Here is a 24,796-nt window from a genome sequence, read left to right on the forward strand (position 1 = left end):
GATATGAGGGTGATGCTCCTTTTGGGGGTATGGGGGGAAATGTGAACCCTAACTACTTTGCAGGTGGTTCGGGTTATGGTGGTGCTGGAACGAGCCAGGGTGGTGCCGACTCGAGCTATGGAGGAGGGTACGAGAGGATGGATGATGATGAGGAGTAGCTTCTCCTAGCTACCTTCCCAAGTCAATGAGGGAATTGCTTGATTTGGCTTGGGGGGAGATTTCTTGTATATATGGTAACTCACTTTCTCTCTTCTCTATTTATTGCTTTCCTAGTATAGTTTTTTATTGCTTTCCTTTATGAAAAAAATACAAAAAAATTTTGAAAAAACAAAAAAAATTCAAAAATACGTTCCAATGAATTATAAATCATGCTTCCTTGTGTCCCATACTTAGAAAATATTGTTTTGATTCTTGGTACATGATAATGAGCTTTGTGAATTTGTTTATCATGATTTGAAGTTTAATTGTTTGGATTCCTAAACATGCGTCACTTTTGCCAACTATTTGTGAATATAGTGCTTGACTAGTTGATTTGGTTAGGAATGTGTGTTAGTTCCTGGTATGTCGATGAATTTGAGTATTGGTTTGCAACTATTAGTAATGTTTATATAGATCAATATTATGCACATTGAGGAGGACGAAGGCATTTGTTCTTTTAGGAAGCCTTCAGACGATATTAGATACGTTTGTTCCCTTCTTGCTACCCATGTTGTTGCTTGTGCCCTTTTATTGTTTATTTAGCCACATTACAAGCCTATATGAGCCCCATTGGTTACTAGTCCCAAGCTTAGCTTGGGGGAGCTATTAGTTGGTGAGGTGAGGGAGTTGTGGTGTGCACATTATTTGCACAATGTGGGAATAAAAGAAGAGTGATTGTTCTTTGATATTATGATTGGAAAATATTGATGTTTTGTGTTACAAAGTTGAAAATTTCCAATATGAGGTAAAAAAGGAAAAAAAGAGAAAAGAAGAAAAAAGTTGTTTCATATGTTCAAATGTTCTATTTGAAGGTTGTTCAAGGAAAAAAAAGAAAAAAAAAATCAAAAGAAGAAAAAAAAAAGTTCAAGTTTGAAAAAAAAAAAAAAAAAGAATAAGTGGTTTAAAGTTTGTTTTAATTCACTCTATTTCATATTATCATATTTTGTGAGTGAATTTGTAAGTGTTGGGATTGTGTTGTATATATGATTGTTTGGTGAACTTTTGTGGAGTTGAGTTGTGGTTGGAGATGTTTAGGTCATCACTTGTTGTGACCTTGGGTTTTGTTAGGATATGGCTCCTTTAAGCATGGCTTTACTCTCACATTTTCCTAAATTTATCCTACCCTTTACCCTAGCCTTACATTACAAGCTTTAAAGACCTTCCGACCTTTGTGCATAGAGTTGTATGAATTTGAAAGTGTTGTTTATCAATTCAAGTTATGATTTTGACATATTTCAAGTCGACTAGTAGGTTGAGCGTTCATTGTTTTAAACACACGAGAGTGTGAGATGGGAGGGCATTGTTCACAAATAAAGGGGTTGGTTGGAGAGCGATCGAGTACATCTTTTACTCGCCACATAAATGAGAGTTGAGTGTGTGAGCACTAGTATTGAATTCTATATGCTCATGTGGTTTGCTTTACTTGACAATTGTTGGGGATGAAGGATGATTAGATGAATGAGATTGATTGACATTGAAGCATGTTCATTAGATTTGTCTTGAATCATTTGTGCTTGATTTTGTTTATTGGGATGAGACATGTTTTATATGTTCATTGATGAGCTCTTTGCTTAGGGATCGGACAAGCAAAGGTTTGGCTTGGGGGAGTTTGATATGTCCAATTTATATAGTGTTTTACTCCCGTCCCGTTGTCATAATTAGTAGTGTTTTTGGCTCTTTAGGGCCACTTTTATTACTAATTTGTGTTTTCTAGTGTTTTCGTAGTTTTGGTTGAGTTTACAGGAAACTGCACTTTTGGAGCATTTTCCCAGGTTTTCATGGATCAACTACGGAAGCTAGAAGGACACAACCATTCTTGAAGCCCAGGATCGGTGGGAACCGGTGATTAAGGGCTCGGTATGTGATACCGGGGCTATTGGATCAAGTAATCAAGACCCGATGAGGAAATTCGGATTGGGCCGAGGAATCGAGCCCAATCGAAATCCAAGCCTCGAAGAAGAAGCCGGGCCCGATCGGGCAAGCATACGCCCCGATCGGGCGAGTGCGCGCAATGTAGCCTCAAGGAAGGAGCCGCGCCTGATCGGGTGAGTGTAGGCTCGATCGGGCGCATCATACCAGCAATGGGCGTTGTAAAAAGGCGGGCCCGATCGGGCGGCCCTTCGCCCGATCGAGTGCGTGTTTTTATAAGTAGCTGATTAGTTTTGTTTTAGTTTTTGTTTTAGGAGTGTTTAAGTACGAATTATGTACGTAATTTTGGATTACCTTCTCTTTTAGATTTTCTCTTTCTACTTAGGATATTTTCTCTCTCTTAAATTCTCTCTCAACTTTGTTCTTAATTACTTTCATTAATCCAGATTTCTTTTGGTAACAATTTCTTCTCTTTTAATTTCAGTTATTTTATTTACTTCTTTGATTATCTCTTGCTTTATTTATTTGATTAGTTTAGATATGTTGATGCTTGAGTAGTTTTATTTCTAGGGTTTATGGGGATCTAATAAATATTATGAAGGGGTAAATTTGTGATTGTTGATTATCAATGCTTGGTTAATTTCCTATTGATTGATTTAATGCTATGCAATTAGGTTTGGCCAGATTTAATTGTATGAGTTTAGCAATATTAATTCGAGATTCGACAGATGAGAATTGATGTTTAAGCTTAGTTTCAATAGGCGGACTAATTTATAAATGGTTAAGTCGAGATTCGACAAATGAGATTTAATACCGGTAAATTAACTCTGTGATTATAATACGTAGCGAAAGCCCTTTATAATCTGATTAATCAATGCTTGATGATTGCTTATTATGATTTGCCCTGGATTATTGTTTATTAGTGAACCTATGCCCTAGGTCTTTTAATATTTAATTTCTCCCTACTTTATTTCCTCCGATCTTATTCTTCGTAGTATAGTCTTTATTTACAACAATATTGGTTACCTTGATAATTTAGATTATAATAATTAATTAGGAGTAGAAAGACTTGTTTCCCTGTGGATTCGACCCTACTTCCCTATCTACTTTAGTTAGAGGACTTCAGTAATTACTTTTGATTAGGAGATACAACTTTACCTTGTCAGAAATCCCACCGTCAGATGGGGAACATTCCCGTGACGTAGGAAATATTTTAGGGTACGGGGAATAAAACGCGTGAAGGGTTTACGCGGAACGGACACGGAATTCCCCATGTCACAGCAGGTGCACCGTGTCACGGGGAATCCCACCGTTAAATGGGGCAGTTTCCCATGACACGGTGGACAAATGCCGTGATGCGGGAGTCTGTAGTCCGTTTTTCCGTCTAACTTCATTTTTAACCCTAATTTCGTTCAGCATTTTAAGTGTCGATTGATAATCTCGGGCCATTTCTGATTTATTATTATTATTTGGGCTAAAATAAATAATAAATACTACCTCCGTTACAGGTTATGTGCAACAATTAGACATTTTCCATCTCTGCTTTATGTCAAATCGTTGCACATAACCTGTAACGGAGGTAGTAAAAGGTTTGGGCCAAAATAAATAATAAAACAATAAAAAAAAAAAAGTTTGGGCTGAAATTGAAAAACTATGCTTTGACTAAACATCAAGACTGATCCACGGACTATTCAAAAAATTGAATTTAATTAAATACGATTTTTTAAGAACTCTCGGGATTAAATACTGAACCCGACCAATAGTGGTGGTGAAAGGTTGTTTATCATCGGATTTGGTTTTGGGGAGACATTTTTAGGTGTCTACAAGGAGTAATAATAAAGTTACGGAGTATTACTAATTAATAAATTAATTTTAATTCATTAAATACAATAACTACTCGGCAAGTAATTTCATAATATACAACCACAACCGTAATGCAAATCGGTGCGCGCGTAATGCGCGCGAGGGTCTACGCTATTATTCTCAAATACCAAATTATAAGCTAATGTCGTTTAACAAACCCTTTCAGTTTGATTCAATAACTCATTATATATCATAAAATTTATGCATCAACTCAAAATCTTGAACTAGGAATTAGTATTGAAGAGGAATTTATGCTACGGCCTACGGATTGGAGCAATTGTTAAAATATAATATTAATCTATGTTATGATCACAATAATTAATACAAGAACTACAAATTATCAATTTATCACAAATTTATAATCACTTACAAATATGAATATAGATATGCATATCGACACAAATATGAAAAGAATACTAATACCAATCACTATCCAATTAATTCTTATTGCAAATTTTACCATGACAATCTAAAATCAATTAATAATACGGGTAGGATGGTAAATGCGTACCTTTTGAGGTATGATTTCAATTCAACATATATTAGCAACACAAATAGCAATTTGAAGTTGACATTCTCTAATTTGGAGGTTGTCATCAATTGCGGCAAATAGATAATCATTAGATTCGAATAATTATTCGTCAATGATCTACATGCATCGTTCACCTTCTGATACTAGACAATTATGGAAATGATTATATATTATTAAAACTTTAATCTAATCTATGTTTTAGAGATTTGGTGCTGATAACGTGTTATGAAATAAAGAGAATAGAGAATAATGTAGAGAAAGATATAGATGGTAATGCAATGTTTTCTATCTTCAATTTCATTAAACTATGCCATATTTATACATGAGCATATGATAACCTATAAGACAATGAAGAGTTCATAATAAGTAGGGGTTACAAAGTGTAGTAAAGTAGTCATTATATAAGAGGGTTACAAAAGAGTTACAATAGGAGTCATAAAGATGCGGGAGTTACAAGCCATAATGGACATCCATAATAATAATATAAATTTACAACAATAATTTTATTTTTAACCTTATAAGGGTTGGGTATGGAGTAGGGCGGGACGAGGTAGGGTAGGGATGGGGCGGGTACAACCTAAAATCCACCACCGACCCATCATCCGATGAGTATGGTTTTTATCCACATCTTCGCCCCACTACCAGCTAAGCCGGGATCTATTTGACCCACCCCACCGACATCTCTACTCATAGAGTCATAATTAGTACTTAATAGTAGTTCACCAATTCTCAACACATGAACCAATCCGAATCCAACCCGACTTAACTAACCCGATTGACAACCTATGTTAAAATTTGGCACGCAAAAGTTAATGATGGAGTAACACTTTGTATGAGTAAGGATCATTTTGCAGCCAAAATATGACGATGAAATGCAGCACCAGATACATTTTTGTTGCCAAAACAGCCAAAACTACTTCCTAATTCTTCAATCAGATCTTAATTTTTAACTTCCCGCGCTAATTCTCGTTCGAAGTTCACTCACAAATCCAGAAATTCTTACATTGTTGGAGATTAATCGATCGAAGTCAGAATCAATCGTGATCACAAAACCCTTGGATTCCTCCATTTGTTGCAGATCCGAAATCATCAATGGAGGTTCCACCGAGTGGATTGGAGAGAGAAATTTCGACTTCATCTTCTGCTTCTCCTGTTTCTGTTGTCGCCAATTTCTGGAAAGGTATTTTTCCTGATTTCATTTTTTTTTTTTTTCATTTTTAATGCTGCATTTCGATTTAATTGGATGATTTATGATTCGTCGATTGATTTTAGGGTTATTGTAGAGGAAATTGTTAGTTTGATCGTTTAATTAGGGTTTTACTGGATGAATATTCAATGCAGAGTTTGATTTAGAGAAGGAAAAGAGTTTGTTGGATGAACAAGGGCTTCGAATTGCTGAAAATCAGGAGAATAGCCAGAAGAATCGGCGTAAACTCGCCGAGAGCACTCGAGGTTGTAATTTCTCTCACTACTTGTTGAAATTGTAGTAATTGTATTCGAATTCGTAGAAACATGTAGGTTTATGGTTGTTTGTACTGTACTTGGGCAGGCTTCAAGAAAGCTTCGGCCGAGGAAAAACTGAATTTATTTAATTCATTGCTTAAGGGATATCAGGAAGAAGTTGATAACCTAACTAAGCGTGCGAAATTCGGAGAAAATGCATTTCTTAATATCTACCAGAAACTCTATGAGGCTCCAGATCCTTTTCCTGCTCTTGCATCAATTGCTGTGAGTGCTTATTTGATCTTTTAAGATCTTATGTTGAAATTTAGTCTCCTCACTGAATGTTTCATATGGAATTTATGCTAATTTATAGATTTTGGACTAATGTGTGGGGAAGTTAGCCCTCATAGACTCGTAGTGCATTAACTTGAGTTTTCTTTCCTCCTTTGTCTTTTCTATATTTTCAAGTCCAAATTCCTTTCATCTTCTTCATATTTTAGGGTTTTATTGTTTTCACCGAATTTGTAAATTCACTCCCCCACATGTTTGCCTTGACCATAGGTTTTAAATGGAAAAGTTTCACAGTTGTTACATTGTTCTTTCTGTATCAGGCGAGGCAATCTTCTGCTATAACTGTATTTCTCTGTAGTCTATATATGCAAATGCAAATCATGTGTTTTGTTGCGGATTCGGTCACTTTCTTTGTGTCGTATGCCTATCTAGTTTGTGGGTCTTATGCATGCCTATCCTTTGTATATGAGAAGAATATTCTTTGATTAGAAATTGCATTGGTAAGTACTGTGAGTGGTCAACACCACTTCGTAAGAACTAAGAATTGATCTTCAAGATTTATTATGTTATACAAAGTACTATTGGGATTAGTGGTTTTCTATCCATGACTAGTATCTTATTCGGAGTTGATGATGTTTGTTTGGTCTCACGCTTATGTTTGTAGAGTATCTGTTCACTAATATCTAACTCCATGCAGGACCAAGATATTAAAATTTCTGAACTGGAGTCTGAGAACAGAAAAATGAAAGTTGAGCTTGAGGAATTTAGGGCTGAATCGGCACATTTGAAAAATCAACAGGCAACAATAAGGAGGCTCGAAGAGCGCAATCGTCAATTAGAGCAACAGGTGTATTTTTTAGGATGCTTTCTCTTTTGCAGTGTACTTCCTCCGTTTTTTTAGTTGACACTGTTTGTCTTTTACACTATTCACACGCTATACTTTGACCACTTTTGTGATTCATACATACGATAAAATATAATCACGTGGGATCTTGTTTGAATCGTCTATATGTATATTTTATTAATATCCACTTTTTATAATTTTACAATGTTGATAATTGAAGTTATTAAGTGTTAAAAACATGCGTTGGCAAACGTGATAATAGAAAAGTGTCAACTAAAAAAACAAAGGAAGTATTTGTTATTTATATCAAATATTTCTCTCTTGCCAAATTTAATGCCACATGCCAGATCTAACAAACCTCATCCCTTGTGTGTTTACGTTAACGTCGGAATCTTTATTCCACTGGAAATTAGGCTATATTTACAAAGTAAAGAAGGAAAAATGGATATCCTTATGCTGTTGATGATGGATAGTTTATAAAATTTTGGAGAAGCCTGGGTATGTGTTTGCATATCAATGGTAGAGTAGCAGGTGAAACATTCACTTCTAATATGGAAAATCATTTGCGAAATTAAAATTAAAAATTGTGGTTTTTTTTTTTTCCTTACGTTTGTTGCCTCTAGTATCCTTTTTTTTTTTTTTTTTTTTTTTTTTTTTTTTTTCCAATTATTATCTTTTGTTTGGTAAACCTTCAGATGGAAGAAAAAGTAAAGGAAATAGTGGAAATGAAGCAGCGAAGTTTGGCAGAAGAGAACCAGAAGACGATGGAAGTCCTTAAAGAACGGTATTTAGATAATCTAATATCTTTATTACATATTAAAATTTGGTTTTTAGTACCTGTCATCTAGACCTATACGACTGTTGAACTCTCTTTTGCGAGGCTGAGAGGTGGGATAACCAGGGTTCAAAAATGCAGCCGTATCATAACGTATCGGCCGAGATGTAGCGGTTTTCAATTTTACCGAACCGAGATTGAGTGATTTGATGCGGGTTATTAAAATACACCGCATTTTTGGCCCGAATCGGCCGGTACACCGATATAACTATGAATTGTCTGAGATATCGCATAAATTCGTGATTTTTTCTTCTGACTCCATTGAAAAACAGAAAGAAAAGGAGAGAGAGAAGGGCAGGAAGAGGAGAGAGAGAGAGGGGTGCTTTGAGAGGGGTGTGAGGTGACCAATGAGCTGTTAGATAGGTGAGAGTTGGGATGTGGCCCATGTGGGACAAGCGTCATTTTATAAACCATTACTTTTTACTTTTGACCTACTCCAGTAACTTAACAAGTTGTTTTCTTTTTACTCTTTATTTATGTGTTAGTGTGTTACCATAACTTACCGTTAAGACAATTTAGTTTATAGGAATTGAACTAATAATTGAAAATAATACGGAACTTTAATTATTAGATAAAGATCAAAATATTAATTTTTAAATTTTTGAGTTGTAATTTTAATAAAACATATAAAATTATAAAACTAAAATTCGGTCTCAACATCCGCGATAACCGTATCAATACTGTTACCGTGACACGTTACCGCAATCGCGACCGAAACCGTGCTCGAACCGCTTTTTCGAACCATGGGGATAACAGTTGTGCATATCCTCTTGTAATATAATGAGTGCTCAGAAGTTTGACAATGAATTCTTTAGGCTTCTCTTTGATCAAAATTACTTGAGAAGTAAATCTCTATAGAAGTGTTGAATGTAAATCTTTGTTGCACCATAATTTTTCATTGTGTTGTGGAATAGCACTTATGTAAAAGATCTAGTAAGCGATTAAGTTCTACCATCCAGTGGACAAAGTGTCCTCTTATAAAAAAGATAATTACTCCCTCCATCCCTTAATACCTATTTCTATTTAAAGAATGTACTTTTTGATTATTTTCCCTCTTTTTGATGAGTTGTCATTATTTTTCTTTTATTTTTTTGGAACTTTTGACATTATTTTTCAACTCTCTCTCTCTCTCTCTCTCTCTCTCTCTCCATCTCTTCATTAATTACCGACTACCTTTTCTTTCTCTCTATCTCTCTATCTCTCTCTAACCCCACATGCATATTTGTACTTCCCAATCATGGGTTTTAAGGAATATGTAAGTTTCTTAATTCCCATGAAAAATGGGAAATAGACTTGTAGATAAGGGATTGAGGGAGTACATAATTTGATTTTAAAAAAAATCTTTTTAAGAGAGATGTTCTTAGAGGCTGTGGCTGCCAATTCCACTTGGAGCTGAACTCACAACTAAAATCTTGAGACAACGGAATTTAACAGTAGCAGTTGCTATTGGGTGTTTGTAAATGGAACTACACCAAAAGTATTAAAAGAATCCCTTTCCCATAGCCTAAGTCTATGATCCAAAGAACCAGAGGGAGTCATGCTCTCTAACATTTCTAACAAACTTTTATGCTACCTAACTTCAGCGGTTTACATGAAAAAGGAAAATTCTAAAAAAATTCTGTATCCTCACAACGTAATATGGAGTATATCATTAATTTGGCATTATGCTAAATAGAGAGTTGGTGAGTACACAAGAGCAAGAGATAAAAAGAAGGCATTGGCAATTTTGGGTTCCTTTTTTTGGATTACGTGCTGTGGCTCTATGACTTGTATAGGAGGCATGCAAACCACCCTAAAACACTGGATGTGGATCTTAGGGTGCCTTGTAATTTATCAAGGGCCATTGTTGGACATATTTGGCACGAGATCATCTTTCAATTCTGATTGTTCACATTAGTACATTACCCTGTACTTTTCTTGCGTCTTTTCTACCTTTTTAGTGTCTTCTATCGAAGAGTACTTTTATTATTTTTCTTAGGAAAAATTGACAAGAATAATCCCAACTTTGCCACATTCGCCCAAAATAATCCCAACTTTCGATTATTTTTTAACAATCTGAACTTTAATATGAATCTGCTTCCAATGGTCCCAAGTGACCGTTAACTTGTTGAGTGGGTAATTTTTTTTAAAAAAAAAAATAATATTTTACATGTATCACCACGTGATTGGTCAATAATAAGATTTTTTTTAAAAATGATTATTTGTTATAAAATAACACTTAATTAACTAATTTAAAACTAACAATTTTAAAAATAATTACTTTCAAAATATTTTAAAAAAACCAAATTAAGATTGCAAATCACCTTAGCCACCACCAACCCAACCACTTCCACCACCCTACCTCCCCTGAGCCACAACCAGCTCCACACCTACCTCTACCACAACCACCGTAACCCAAACACTACATCCCAACCACAACAACCTGACCCAAAAGCTCCCACCCATCAACCAACAAACTCGAAACCACCACCGGGCGTGATAACGAAGAGGAAAAACAAGGTGTTGCTGCCGGATCTGACCTTCTTCGCCTTGAGATTATTTTGAGCGAATGAGGCAAAGTTGGGATTATTTTTGTGGCAAAGTTGGGATTATTTTGAGCGAATGAGGCAAAGTTGGGATTATTCCTGTCAATTTTTCCTTTTTCTTATCCATTTAAGATCACTTTAGTCACCTTATTTGTGAGGTCACTAGTACCTCTGACAAAATCACCTTATTGGGTTGCAAATCACTTGTATCTATTCAGTATTCCAGCATGAAATATCATGCAGCATATGGCAACTCGATATGCTTGTCTCACAAATGTGCTTGAAGTAATCCTCCAATTCTGTGACTCATTTATCATTTGTTGTATAATTTCTTCAGTTGTATCTTAATGCTCTAATTTGTGTGTATTCTTGATTCCACTGGTCTTCTATGTATCATCTCTTGCAGAGCGATTAGAGCCCTCAAAATTAGAGTATGTTTATGAAGTTCAACCTTAGTAATCAGATCTTTTCTTGTTTGTTGAAGGAAATAATGAACTGAAATGCAACAAGGCCCATTTTCTCATTAATTTCTGTCACCCGTTTTGTAGCCGTTTGGTAGGCTTAATTAACAAATATAAAAGTTCTCGTTTAACTTAAGAAATTGATTGAATTATGTTGTAGCTTTACCATGTGTGTTCTCTATTTTCTTTGTTACATTCATATAGTCAGAGCCTTATGAAACATCTTGGCTGAACTTACTTCTTAAAAGTTGGTTAATAGAAGCAGTAACAGTGTAAGTGTAACACCACCTGGTGCAAATGGTTTGGGCAGGGAAGAATACAGATGGCCTTCTTTGATAATGGATGACTGCTAGAGAGCTATAAGTACATGTACATCTATAGAAGAGGTAAAACAAAATAGCAAATAGACACATTGTGGAAAAAGAGAATTTTCCTTTATCTGGAATTTATATGTTTTTACATTGCTGTTGTTAATTAAGCATGATATATGACTGTTGTCTGGGATTAAGGGTATAAATTCCAAAAGAAAATCTAAAAGGTAATGAACAGGCCAGAGGAGCCAGGGCCAGGGCCCTACCATCCAAGGTAAGGACTTTGCCACCTTCTAGCTTCTGTAGCTAGCAGGATTCAACCCCGTGACCTTAAGGTTGTGAGCTGAGGTTCTTATTGACTTCCCCAAGCAAGCTTTTAATGCCAAAAGATAGCAGAAATAGGCTGAAAATTTCTGCTTCTGAATTCTGATTAGATTTATGTTGCAAACATGATGCAAGCAAGCTTTTTAACTTTGTACTATCATTGAGACTTGTTATCTCCTATTCGTTGCAGAGAACAGTCTCTACAGGACCAATTACGGCAAGCTAAAGAAAGTGTCACAACAATGCAAAAGTTGCATGAACTTGCCCAGAGTCAGTTGTTTGAGCTCCGTGCTCAATCAGGTACTCTCTTTTCCTCAAGATTATAAAAGTTATTTTACTTGCCAAGGAAAATATTCATTGCACTGCTTGGACCTTACCGTGCAAATTGTATTTGAGCATGATCTAGATGGTTTAACGCAGCATAATTTTTTTTCATGTTAGCCTCCATTCCCCTACCCCGTTCTCCCTTGTTCCTTGGGAAGATAATGCACTACCAATGTCGGTGTCAATGAGAAAATGAAATGATAAAAAATAATAATATAGGCTCATTTTTTATTATCCTTGAAGTATTTCTTTGGTAGACATTATTTAAGACATTAAGTGACAGTGTGACACTAAGATGACAATTTCGCTTCGTACTTTCTAAAGAAGAGCTTATTTTTTCCTTAAGTTTTTAAAGTGTGCCTCAAGTGCGAGGAACTACCAGCTTGCATCTTGCACACTTGGTGTCCTTGGTTGTTCAAGAGGCACCTCTTACAGTTGTTCAATGTCTCTTGTTGTCCATATTAGAGTGAGAAGAGACAAAGGTTAGAACTAATAAAAGACACTAAAGCTTGGCTTTGAAGTCAAAATTAGTGAAAGCCCTCATTTAATTACTTGGAAATTACATTTATTAGAGCCCTAAATTAAAAGTCATCAGTTATTTACATGAAATTGCTTTGATTTGAACCATTAAATATCCTCATTCGTGACTAAGCTAAAGTGTAGCTTACAGTTGTTCAACACTTCATCTTTTTGGGGATTAGGTCATCTAAATCTGTTGTATCATATTTATATTTTACTAAAACCTATATATGTAGTCGATTCTAGATGAAGTTTTTGCACATCTCATATCTAACAATCCAGGGTTTGAATTGTGGTAATGATTGCTGTTGTAGTAATGGACTAATGGCTGCACTTGTAAGAAGTGGTGCTTTATTGTGATGATATAGAAAGACTTGGTAGTGTTAGCCTTATTGGCCTATATTGGCCCATATTGGTTTTCAATTAGGTCCTCTCAGTTCTATCTAAATCTATATGTAATAGTCCGTTGTGAGTTATGAGTTTATGACTTAAGAAATAGGGAAAATTTCTTTGGTACTCTAATTTTTTTAATTTTCTCTTTGGTGAAATGCAAAAAACTTAATTATCTTTGGCAACCATTAATTATTAAAATATATTAATCATAACATTAATGATATATTTTAGGAAAAATGGAAAAGAAAAATCCAACCTTTGCACTTTTCCCTTCTAAAAATCCAACGTTCGTTTTATTCCTCAAAAATCCAACCTTTATACCCCACCTTTTCCAACAGATTCATTACCTATTGATGACCGGTTATTGTAAGTTATATGCCACGTGTTAGCCATTAATAGGTTAATTATTTTTTAGTTATTAAAAAACAAAAAAAAATTAAAAAAAAATAACAAAAAGAAAAAAACAAAAAAAAAATTCAGAAAATCAGCCCCACCCTCTCCCATTTCAGACCACCCCATCCCCACCGCCCACCGGAACCCAACACACAGCCACCAACACACACGCCCAGCCACCAACTCCAAACCTAAACCCCGCAACCCCAAACACGAGTACCAAAGAGAATTTCCCTAAGAAATATTATTTTGTAAAGTTGGGAAGTTGATATGTACGTTACATTATCAGCCTAGATATGAAACCATGATCACTCATCAAACCAATACATGTATCGTTCGCTCTAAGTTTTTGGCATACAAGTAACTCAGTACACGCTAAACATCAAACTTTGCCTTTTGTTCTTTTTAGTTTGTCCCATTTGGAATCTTCAATTTGAGGAGAGAAACTTTAACAATGAAAGTTATAATAAATACTTCCTCCATTTCTATTTACTTGTCCCATAGCCTTTGGTACAATATTTGAGGAGAGTAATTGTAGTTTGTGGCCCTTGTTGCACATGGCGTATTTGATTACCCCAAAAGTTCTCCCCATATGCACTTTATGAGGGTAATTTAGATAACGAGTCTACCAAAGCTTACCAAATATAGTATGAGTCAAGTAATATGACATCTCCATTTTAAAAATGTTAGTTAAGTAAATAGAATCAGATGAAGTATTAGATAAGCATAATCTCTCGAGATCTTGTTAGATTTGTTTAGATGTGTTCAAGCTCAAATACGTGCATTGGAAATAATGCAAAAAAGTTAAGTGGGACGAACATTAAGGAATGGAGAGAGTATTAATTTAAAAAAAACTTATCTAATATAAAAATAGTAATGAAACAAAATTATTTGATGATGCTGGAAGAGATGGAAGATAAATAATTACGTCAAGTGAGCATAAAAATTCAAAAATTGTGGGTAGTTGTGTGCAAATTTTTTTTAGCCTATGAAGTTTGCATTTGAGGTTTTTTCTTTTTAATGGTTCTGAAGTAAATAATTAGATAGCTCTAAGCATCTAACCTTAATCTATGCCTGCTTAGGCTCCATGTATTTTGATAGTGTAAGCCATGTATTACTTAAGTACGTGTAGATTTACATATATTTTACACTTGTTCGGTTGATTTTATGTTTTCTTTGGGTTTATGATGAATACTGTTTATCAGCATGCTTTTGTTTGGAGATTTGTTCCTCTAACTCTACTTGAATTGCAGAGGAGGAGACAGCAACAAAGCAGTCAGAACTTAGTCTTTTGATGGATGAAGTTGAACGTGCTCAAAGCCGACTTCTAAGTCTTGAGAGAGAGAAGGTAAATCATCTCATGTGCTACTGGAGAAATCTGGAGTATTTTGATTACTCTAGAATCTCATTTGTTGTTTTTTAAGTTTTTGAGCAGTGGTGCATTCTTCATTTAATTATGTACCTGGTTTAAACCAGAATAATAATTCATTGATTCTATTAAGGGTATCTCCATGTGGTGCATGCTTCTTTTAATTATGTACCTACTTTAAACCAGAATAATAATTCATTGATTTTATTAAGGATATCTCCATGTTAACTTTCTGTCCCACATTTTCATTTCAGGGACATCTACGATCTCAATTACAGTCTGCAAATGAAGATAGTGAAAACAAGAAAAGGTGAGCAATAGGCTTTAATCTGTATTATTGTGAACTTCTACCATACTTTATTTCAAATAAAATAAATCATTTACCATGAAATTGTCATTTTATCTAGGGAAATATTTGACATGTTTAGTTGGTTTGAAAGAAACTTGGATATCATAGACATGATATACTGCAGAAAGGTCAAATTGTCTAGGTTGAGATTTATGTTCCATTTTTGGAAGGGCATTATCTATTTTTTTGTATCGTTCTTGTTTGTTTGTTGTGGGAGAAATAAGGGCAGTAAAGCTGTTTTTTTACCCGCCCTGCTTGATGATGGTTAGAATTTCATGGTTGGAGTGGATCAATATGAATTTTTGGAAAGTGGTGTTTGGTTTTAAAAAGTTCAAGCCTCTATGTGGAACTACACAAAAAATTGGAATAAGTATTTTTACCCTACTTCCGACTATCCCTTTTTCCTCCTAACAAGTTGATTTGAAAAGAGAGGAAGTGAAAAAAGAATCAGTTATGAATTATTTGGATTTTTTTCATTTCATTTTGGGACTTTGGAATTGACCACTGATATTTTACTACCTGATAATTTGGAAGGGTAAGGTTTACTTTTATATGGCTTTCTGGGGAAATTTGCCTTACATGTCCTTGTTTTTTTAGTGATGGATTTCATTCTTCTTCCCTTCTTTGGGTCTTTTTTTTTTTTTTTTTTTTTAATCAAATTTGGAAAGGCTTTTAAATATGCTCAATAATGAAATGCTTTTATAATAATGCAATTTTATTTTAAGGTCATTTTAATTTCATATTGTCCAAACTATTCTATCTTTCTTGTTTGCAGTGACACTGAGGATCCAAATAGTGCTCTTGAGAACTCTTTGAGTGCAAAGGAGAAGATTATATCTGAATTGAATATGGAACTTCATAGAGTTGAGACCACTTTATCAAATGAGAGGGAACATCATATTTCTGAAACCAAGAAACTAAATGCTCTCCTTCATGAAAAGGTAATTGTGTCATGGTTTCAAATTTGCATTATATTATCTAAATGTTCTGGTAATTTAGTTTATTCATGTTTTTTTAACAAATTCTCATTTTCATAAACTGAAACTGTTTTCGAAAATTTCAGTTTATGATTTTTGAAATGAAGCAAAATTTTTGTTTGATAATGAATATTGTTTGTGGCCAACGTAGGGTATAAATGTTTGGATTATAGCATTTCATAACTGGTTTTAGGTTCGAAAAAAAAAATAACAATTCCATTCCGTTGCTTGGAATCCATTATTTTGCTCTTGAGCAGGAGGAACATGTTAGTAACCAAAGCTGGTTGGAGTCATTGGAGATTAATTACAAACCTAATTTAAAAGAGTTGATTAGTGCATTATTTTCTCAAGATTTACTAACCATACCTTTATCTTTACTCTTGCTTGCGAACCCTAGCAACTGCCATCCTGGAACATCTTAGTCTCTGTAAAAAATAACAAATAAAAAACTTTCTCCTCTTGCTTCTCACAAATTGCAGTCCATCTCTTTAGATATAGGGTTCACACGGAAAACCCTGGATTTGTTTAATCAAGGCTTTGCTTGATAGAAATTAAGAGGCAAGCCTTCAGGCATATGGTTGCTCCAGGATTGCAACTGATAAGGGTTTGCTTGTTTTCTTCTGTAGCTGGTGGCTATTTCTGGTGACTGGTGAAAGGACAGCAGAACATTTTTATAGAAGTGGGGTAGTAAGAGTGTGTCAATCGAAATAAAGGAGAAGGGAGAGAAGATAGGTGAAAAGGGGCATTTGATTTGTTTATTTTGCCTTTTATTTTGGTTTTGTTGATATACAAAATAAACTAAGAGGTCGATTCTAAATAAATTCTATAGTGTAACGGAGTCCGTTAAAATTTTAAAATTTTGAGCAATAAATATATTTACACTTCCCTACCATTGAAGTGGGATTGTAAGTTTGTAACCCATATATGAGATTTCCATAAATTGAATTCTGAGTGAACTTTGGAAGTGAAGTTAAGGATACGTGTAGGCAGTAGAAAAAGAAGATGCAAATTCCTAAATTCCCAACAACATTGGGTAGAAGTAAGATTTTTAAGAAGGAAAACCAAACTTAGGCCTATTTAGTTCACCTTATTTTTGGACTTATTTCATATTTCAGATCAAATCAGGAAAAACTTAGACTAGATCATATTAGGATAATTTAGGTGAACTAAACAGAGCCTTAGCCTTCCTTTTAGGACAATTTCTTCAAGTACATAGGCTCAATGCTTTTGATTAATTTTTTTCAAGAAGAACCAAACTTAAACTTTTGGTGAGTGCCCCATTCATTTCATGAAGTGGAATAGGCTCAATGCTTCTGATTAAGTGGTCTATATTCAACATACTTTAAATTCTTATTAGCTGACGAATCAGCCATAGTGGAATGGTCATAATGTTTAAAGGTCCTCTGAGGCTCAAAGTACTTTCCTAAGTATTGGTTTTTGTGGATAGGGAGATGAAAATTATAATGAATGATATGTTTAGTGTAATTTAGTTTAGGCCTCGGTTTTAAATTTTATTATCTTAGATCAACTTGGGGCATAAATATATCTTTCAATGTTGATAATTTTCATTTTCCATATTTAGTATTTTCTTAATATCATTATTAACCAATATCTTTTTGTTCCTCCCTTAATATCACATGTGGACCTTTTTGGTTGTTTATTGGATTTTAATACTCTTGGATTCACAGGAGACTGCCCTTGAGGAGCTAAAGAAAGAGCTGCAGGCTCGACCAACTTCTAAATTGGTTGAAGATTTGCGCAAAAAAGTCAAAATTTTGCAGGTTATTTCATCTCTACTTTATTGTGATGACTGATATAATATATATGCTAATCTATACACTAGTACATTATATTTTATTACAGCCCCATGCCACCTCCTTTTGTTTTATAAAAAGCCAAGCAGCCTTTGCTGAAAAATTTTATAAGCATTAAATGCTATTGCTGTCTCTATGCACCTAAGCGTCTATATACAGATTTAGCTAAGGTAAAAAATATTGGAAAAGAAATGTTTAGAAGTGATAGGACCAAGAGTCTTCCAATTAAGGAGAAAAACAAGTAACCTTAATCTCTCTACGTCGACACATACATTTGAGGGGATGACCCTAGACCTATGAGCCTATAGGAGGGTAGAACACTTCTTACACAAGAATGTATGGAGCTTCAATTGTGTTCACTTCAGGCAAATAGAATCTAGGTGATGTCCTGATAGCTTGCTTTTTTGGTGGTAGTGATAATTATTTACACTTACTCTGTTCCATAAACATTGCAACGTTTGGCCATTAATACATTCACATACTCCCATTTGACCATTAATACATACACATACTTTCATTTGACCATCTTTTCTTTTTTATATGTATAAACTCAGTCATGTGGATCCTGTTAGATTGGTCTTGATACTTTCAGTTTATTCAAGTCTTATAACTTTTATTTAAAGATTACTAGGGATGATAATAGTTAAAGTTGTGTGTTGGGAATCTTAAAAGTTTACATGTTGCAATATTTATAGAACAAAGGAAATTTGCATGACAACGCTCATGGAAAATCCTTGGTTTTAAAAAGCGCGCCTCGCTCCCAGGCTCTGGGAATGGGCTTTAGCTAGGCGAGGCTCAGTCACCTACGGAAGGCGCGCGCCTCGTGCGCCTCAAAGCACCTTTAGTAAGGCGCGCCTTTGCGCCTGAAGGAAAATAACTAATATTTAAGTTATAAATTGAAGAATGATGGACATTTTTTCAAATTCAGACTACCTTAGCTTTACATATATCCTTAGTTTTAAAAAGCGCGCCTAGGCGCTGTTGAGGCGCAAGGCGACGCGATGCGCAGGTCAAAACGCCTCAGCCTTCCTAGGCGTCGCGCATTCCAGAAGGCGCGCGCCTCAGACCGCCTCCACCAAGGCGTAAGGCGCAGCGCCTGAGCCGCCTTACGTTTAAGAGGCGTGAGAAAAGGGGATTTGGATTAATTTTTGTCTAAAAAAAACACATTTTTTTCCAAATTAAAGCTAACCCAATCTTTAGAGAGATAATTCGAGCAAAAGCCCCTCGTTAATTGAATGAAATCACCTCTTTTTGACCCCCAATTTAAAAGCCCTAATTTTTTAAAAACCCTAATTTACGGGTTGCTTTGCAATTGAAAAATTGGTGGGTTCTGCTACGGCAGACAGCCGGAGATCAGTCCCGGTGGTTTCCGGCAGCAGACATACTGGCGGCCGGCATCGGTGAAGCAAACCAGGTATGTTTTTTTTTTTTTTGCTTCTATTCTCTCTCTTCGATCCAGACTCTTCTCCATTCTTTCTTTTTCTGGTGCTTCTTATTCTCTCTCCTATGCGGTCTCTGAGACTCTGACTCTCTCTACCCACCTTCAATAAAGTAAAGTCTTTATTCTTTATTATTTTTTTATTTTATTTATTATTATTATTATTACCAAAAAGCCTGCTCCTCCTTTTTTTTTTTACTGTTAATCACGTGACCTGACCACCTTCCCTTTTTTTGACCAAAAAAAATAGTTTAAATTATTTATTATGCTTAAATTTAAGTATTCTAAGAGAAATAATAACAAAAAAGCTGTAAAATTTCTTCAAAACAGCACTACGTAAAAATTTGCGACTCATATTCAAGAGGCGTGCGCTTTCGCTTTGCGCTTTGCGCCTAGGCTCCAGGGACCCTCTGCGCCTCGGTGGGCCTCGCGCTTTTTAAAACTAAGCATATATCATTATTTAATTTATTATGAATCTTTTTAATTGGTATTAAGTACAATCAAAGTAAAAAATAATTTGAAATAAATATCTAAATACATGCGCCTTGCATACAAAAGGCGCGTGCCTTCGCCTTGCGCCTTGCGCCTAGGCTGCAAGGACCCTTTGCGCCTTGGTGCGCCTTGCGCCTTTTAAAACTAAGGGAAAATCTTGTCCATCCCCAAACTTGTCTCCTCTTCATAAATTACTGTTACTAGACTATAGGGGCGAGTATGAATGGCTCAAGGAAAACCATAAATGAGGATAGAGTTCCATTAGATGGACATTTATACAAGACTTGTGTTCCAAAATCATATTGAAATTCATTACCACTATTGTAATGTGTACCATATGGGCCGTTAGAAACAATGAGCCCATAGGGAGGCTGGAACACAGTATTTCACTCAAGGAAATTTGCCAAGGGCACCCCAGTATAGGAGTTCTTAGCTACGACCACATTGCCAACAAGATGGCTGAAGAAGCTGTTTGCCAAGGGATCTCCTTGTTTTGCTTTCCTGAAACTCATTGTTGAAGCTTGAAAATACCCAAAACAATTGGCATGAAGAATCTGTTTTTTCACCTCCCTATGATCTGAAAAACAAGTGGTCAGAAAGCTTAAGCGTAGAAAATTGGTCAACCTCTTATCACCACAACTAATTACATGAGGACCATGTGGTTTCTTTTATTCGAGTTATGAATTGATGACTTGTTACCATCTTGGTAATTGGTGCAAATTTCTGGTTCTCTTGAATCTAGCAAACAATGATCTTAACCTGAAGAGAGAAATTTGAAATGTGAAGCTCTCTTTTGAAGAAACTTACAGCTGTCACCTTAAATAGACTCTTTTTCTTGTGGAATTGTAGATTTTCATTTTATTGCTTCAGCTGCATGACAATTTCATTACATTATTGTATCAAGTTCTCCAAGTGATGATCTATGCAATTGTTAGTGTATATTTCTTATTTAAATATTATTTCTCAGAAGAGTCCACAATGAATGAAAAGCCTTCTACCTCTAATATCTCTTTATTTTTTCTCTTTAACATATTCTTAATTTCATTTTTCTGTCTGAGAGCCATGCTAATGGCTTGATTTTGTGTGTCTGAACTGTTCTTTGATTATTATATAGGCAGTGGGTTACAATTCTATTGAGGCTGAAGATTGGGAAATAGCCACAAGTGGGGAAGAGATGAGCAAATTGGAATCTTTGTTGCTCGACAAAAACAGAAAAATGGAACACGAACTCACTCAGTTGAAGGTATGAATAATTCATAACTTCATTTGATAAGATAATTCTCTATTTGCCTTTTATTTCACTTTGAAAAGTAAGAGGAGCATTTAAAGATTTGCTTATTTTATTGATTGTTCTGTGATATTATTTTTCCTTCTTAGGTAAAACTGTCTGAGAAAACATCATTCCTTGAAGCTGCTGAAGCAAAGGTATCAGAACTTAATGCTAAGGTTGATGAACAGCAAAAACTAATTCAGAAGCTTGAAGATGATATATTGAAGGTACATGTTCAATATTGGTTTTTGGTTAATCAGAAGTGCTATTTGAGAATAGTGATAATTAATGTGCTGCGACAAGTTTTTCTTTGGGGGAAACTGATAATTACTTTTTCAAGAATGTTTGTTCTTTGTTTTTAGAGAATTAACAAAAATGGTATACAAAAATTTTATCAATAAGCTCTTTTAAATTTTCTCAAGCTAGCTTTTAACTTATTGCTAGCTGGTATGTTTACATGGACGAAGATCAAGTGTTCAACCTTCATAATCGACAACCGTTCAATATAACTTTGTATAATCTATATATTTTCTTACAGACCTCTTTATGATTGAACATAGTATTTTATAATTATATTTGTAAATATGCAATGCAGGGATATAACTCTAAAGAGAGGAGAGGCTCATTGTTTAATGATTGGGATCTTTCAGAGTCTGTTTCTACTGAGCCATCTGAGGTATGCTAGTAGTTTAATTTTGTAGGATTTTTTTGGGTGAATGCTTATCACTTCTCTTATTTAGAAAATACCTTGTCATTGAGGTTATCTTTACTATTTTAGAATTTTTAATACTGTTTGATTCATATATTTTTTGTGATTTTTTTATTTGTGCCAGTGCATTTGTGATGCTTTCTGAGATATTAAATTGGTTGTTTGCATAATTGAATAATACGTGAGTTCCCAATTTCAATGCATCATCTGTTCACTTTGTCCCTCTAAACTCTATGAAACATTCTGGTAATATGAACTATCATGGCGATTTCAAAACGGACTTTAGTGAGGACACAATGGAACAAATGACCTTGGGAATTTTATACGTTATTTTTCATTTTGAAATTTTGTTTTAAATTATAGATGCCTATTTTAGAGTATGTTGCTTTTCCAGATTCCTATGTTGTATCTCACTAGTGCATGACTGTGAATTGATCAGAGTGCAGAACAGAAGCAGACTTCTGCTGATCAGGACCAAAGTTCAATGCTTAAGGTGATTTGTAATCAGAGGGATAGATTCCGAGCTCGACTCCGTGAGACTGAAGAAGTAAGTTGCTTCACCATTGTACTATTTCCCCTGGTTTCTTCTTTATTAGCCTTTGCCTCTCATCTTTAATATTTTTAGGTGGTAGTTGTAAATTGATAAAGTTAAAGCAGTTTTCCTCTTGTTCAAATTTTGATTGCTCATGATAACATCTTGCAAAGATTTCTTGCTAGAATAATGCTCCAACTTGCTATCTTACAGGAAGTAAGGCAGTTGAAGGACAAGAATCGGAAACTGACAGAAGAACTGGAGAAAACAAAAGCAGACAATGTAAAACTTTATGGGAAGATCCGATATGTCCAAGACTACAATCATGAGAAAGTGATATCTAGAGGGTCAAAGAAGGTGTGTTATATACCAGGTATAATATGTGTTTCCTTTTTCTCAGGTCACCAGAGTAAATCCTTTTGTATCATAAATATAGGGCTCTGATGATCTAGAAAGTGGCATGAGCTCTGATGTCGAGTCCAAGTATAAGAAGATTTATGAGGAGGATATTAATCCTTTTGCAGCTTTCTCCAAAAAGGTAAATCTTACTCTCTTCATTTTTTTTTTCAGAAACCAGTAAAAGTTATAAATAAGAATTATAATTAATTGACAAATTTTCAATTCACGGGCTGAAATTACACTCACAAAGTCACAACTAATACTTCCTCCATTCTCTTAATATTGCACCATTGTATTGCATGGATTTTTTAAGATGAGGATTGAGGAGAGAGAAAAATAGAATTAGAGACCCTTGTGATGAGAGATAAAAAGAAAAGCATGCACAAATAAGGAAATGTTGCACTATTTGTAAAACTTCTAAAAATGGTAATTGTTGCAATATTAGGGGAATGGAAGAAGTATTAAATAGTTATGGAAACTTGAAATTGACTATCTAAATAGGACAATGAAAGAGGCCATATTTGACAAATATATAATTAGTTGAAGAAGGGTTCGAAGGAATGTCCTTATGCTAGATGGCTAAAATTTATTACTTTCTTATAATTTGAAGTTTCTGTGAAGTTTTTGTTTAAGATTTGTAAATTTGTTCTATACATTTTAGGGTATGTGTCAATTGGGACTAGTAAAGTCATGGCATTATCCACAAATATACCCATTTGGTTAGTTTGTCTATGCATCCTAAAGTATGTTCCTTGAGGTCAATGTTTTCTCAATTCCTCATAATACTCATCCTAAGGGAATGTAGCTATAATTGCTGCACTTGGGAAGATGAGAGACTAAAAGAGGGAAGGGATAGAGAGAGTTGGACCATTGATTCTTTCGTACTTTTCTCTTGCTATTTTGTTTGCTGATTTATCAATCTTAAACTGCATGTTTTATGCTGTTTTTTTTTAATCTACAGGAGCGGGATCAAAGGTACAAGGAGTTGGGTCTCAGAGACAAAATAACCCTTACCAGTGGGCGTTTCCTTCTTGGCAACAAGTATGCTTTCTTATGCTAGGTTTTATGTAATATTATGTCACATCTCTATAAGGTTGTGTCTAAATGCCATGGATGCTGAGCAGGGATTCCCCAGCATGATGAATAATCAAATTCTGATTGAAATAAATCTTTTGGAACCATGAATGCAATTTTGGAAGATTCAGGGATTAAAATTAAATCTAGATTTATGAATCAAGAGAGATTAAGATTTTTTCACTTTATTTTTTTTAGCTTGAGTGCACTTCAAATTGTAATTGCTGTTTTCCGCCACGTATATGCCTCATCAGATACATGCTAACTGGCTGCAATGCTGCATCACTGAACTTTTTTACCTCCTTAGGTCATATATGCAGAAGTAGCTCCTTTCGTTCATTGATTGAACATATATTTTGCTTGATACCTTTGGTCATTTGCATTCTTATTTCTAACATTTGTATGCAACTATTGAAAATGTATTCTGGTTGGTTGCCTTTCTTTCCTACTTTTATCTGCAGCATGTAAATTTTGTGTACCAAAAAATATAATGCTCTTGGCTGGAAATACTCAGTAATATTTCTCGTGCCTTTTTCTGGGAATCCCAACATTAAAATTCCTCTTTTTTTCATCAACATTAAAATCAACGTTATAATGTTGGTGAACTAAACAAAACTTGCTGGTTGCAGATATGCTCGGACTTTTGCATTCTTCTACACAATTGGGTTACATATCCTAGTTTTTACTTGTCTATACAGGATGTCTGCTCTGAGTCATTTAAGGTACTCTGATATAACCAATCTTTTTCATCACTCTGCATATTGGTTTTTACTAATTATATTTCTTCCAATCCCCTATTGCAGTCATGGCGCTGAAGAAACAGTTGGAGAAACCATTCTGCCACACGCTCTCTAAACATGGATCTAGTTTGTTAAGTAAGCACATCCTTGTGCATATGGGACAGGAATCATGACAAAAATCACAAATTTTAGTGTATATAAATTATTACATCACTATCATATAATTTGCTCATTTTCAGAGTTTAGGAATTTACAGATCATGATAGCTTACCATTTTTCACACAGTTTTCTTGTATGGTGCAATTTTAGTGTATCACTATCATATGTCGAATTTGGGTGTTTTGTTGTACACTGGAAAGAATAAGATGTATAATACAAAGTGTTATAGGTGTTTGTCCTGGCAAATTAATACTCGATCTTAACTGGTCATTGTTTTGCCATATGTATATTGATGAAAGGGGTACAAATTGTAATATGTAGGGTTTTTTTTTTTTTTTTTTTTTTTTTG

The 24,796-nt window shown here is 34.8% G+C and overlaps 1 protein-coding gene across 1 annotated transcript; it reads left to right on the forward strand.

The window, feature by feature from the left end:
- The first annotated feature begins 5,251 nt into the window (after positions 1–5,251).
- LOC145586418 (protein CASP-like) lies at positions 5,252–24,796 on the forward strand. The gene is made up of 19 exons (XM_081643260.1): positions 5,252–5,642; positions 5,804–5,914; positions 6,012–6,190; positions 6,894–7,043; positions 7,736–7,824; positions 11,687–11,796; positions 14,379–14,473; positions 14,749–14,804; positions 15,619–15,784; positions 17,509–17,601; positions 20,679–20,807; positions 20,942–21,061; positions 21,430–21,510; positions 21,983–22,090; positions 22,289–22,432; positions 22,512–22,613; positions 23,436–23,515; positions 24,178–24,270; positions 24,352–24,796. Exons 1-19 carry the CDS (start codon positions 5,555–5,557, stop codon positions 24,401–24,403), a joined length of 2,046 nt encoding a protein of 681 aa, XP_081499386.1. The 5' UTR covers positions 5,252–5,554; the 3' UTR covers positions 24,404–24,796.

This window comes from Chenopodium album, chromosome 2, assembly GCF_948465745.1.
Source record: "Chenopodium album chromosome 2, dcCheAlbu1.1, whole genome shotgun sequence".
NCBI lineage: Eukaryota > Viridiplantae > Streptophyta > Magnoliopsida > Caryophyllales > Amaranthaceae > Chenopodium > Chenopodium album.

What these genes read in the sequence shown, in the direction of transcription:
- LOC145586418 (XM_081643260.1), top strand. Translation starts at nt 5,555, where the DNA reads ATGGAGGTTCCACCGAGTGGATTGGAGAGAGAAATTTCGACTTCATCT. An exon ending in AAAAAGTCAAAATTTTGCAG is followed by an intron (nt 17,602 to 20,678) that starts GTTATTTCATCT and finishes ATTATTATATAG; the next exon opens with GCAGTGGGTTACAATTCTAT. An exon ending in ACGAACTCACTCAGTTGAAG is followed by an intron (nt 20,808 to 20,941) that starts GTATGAATAATT and finishes TTTCCTTCTTAG; the next exon opens with GTAAAACTGTCTGAGAAAAC.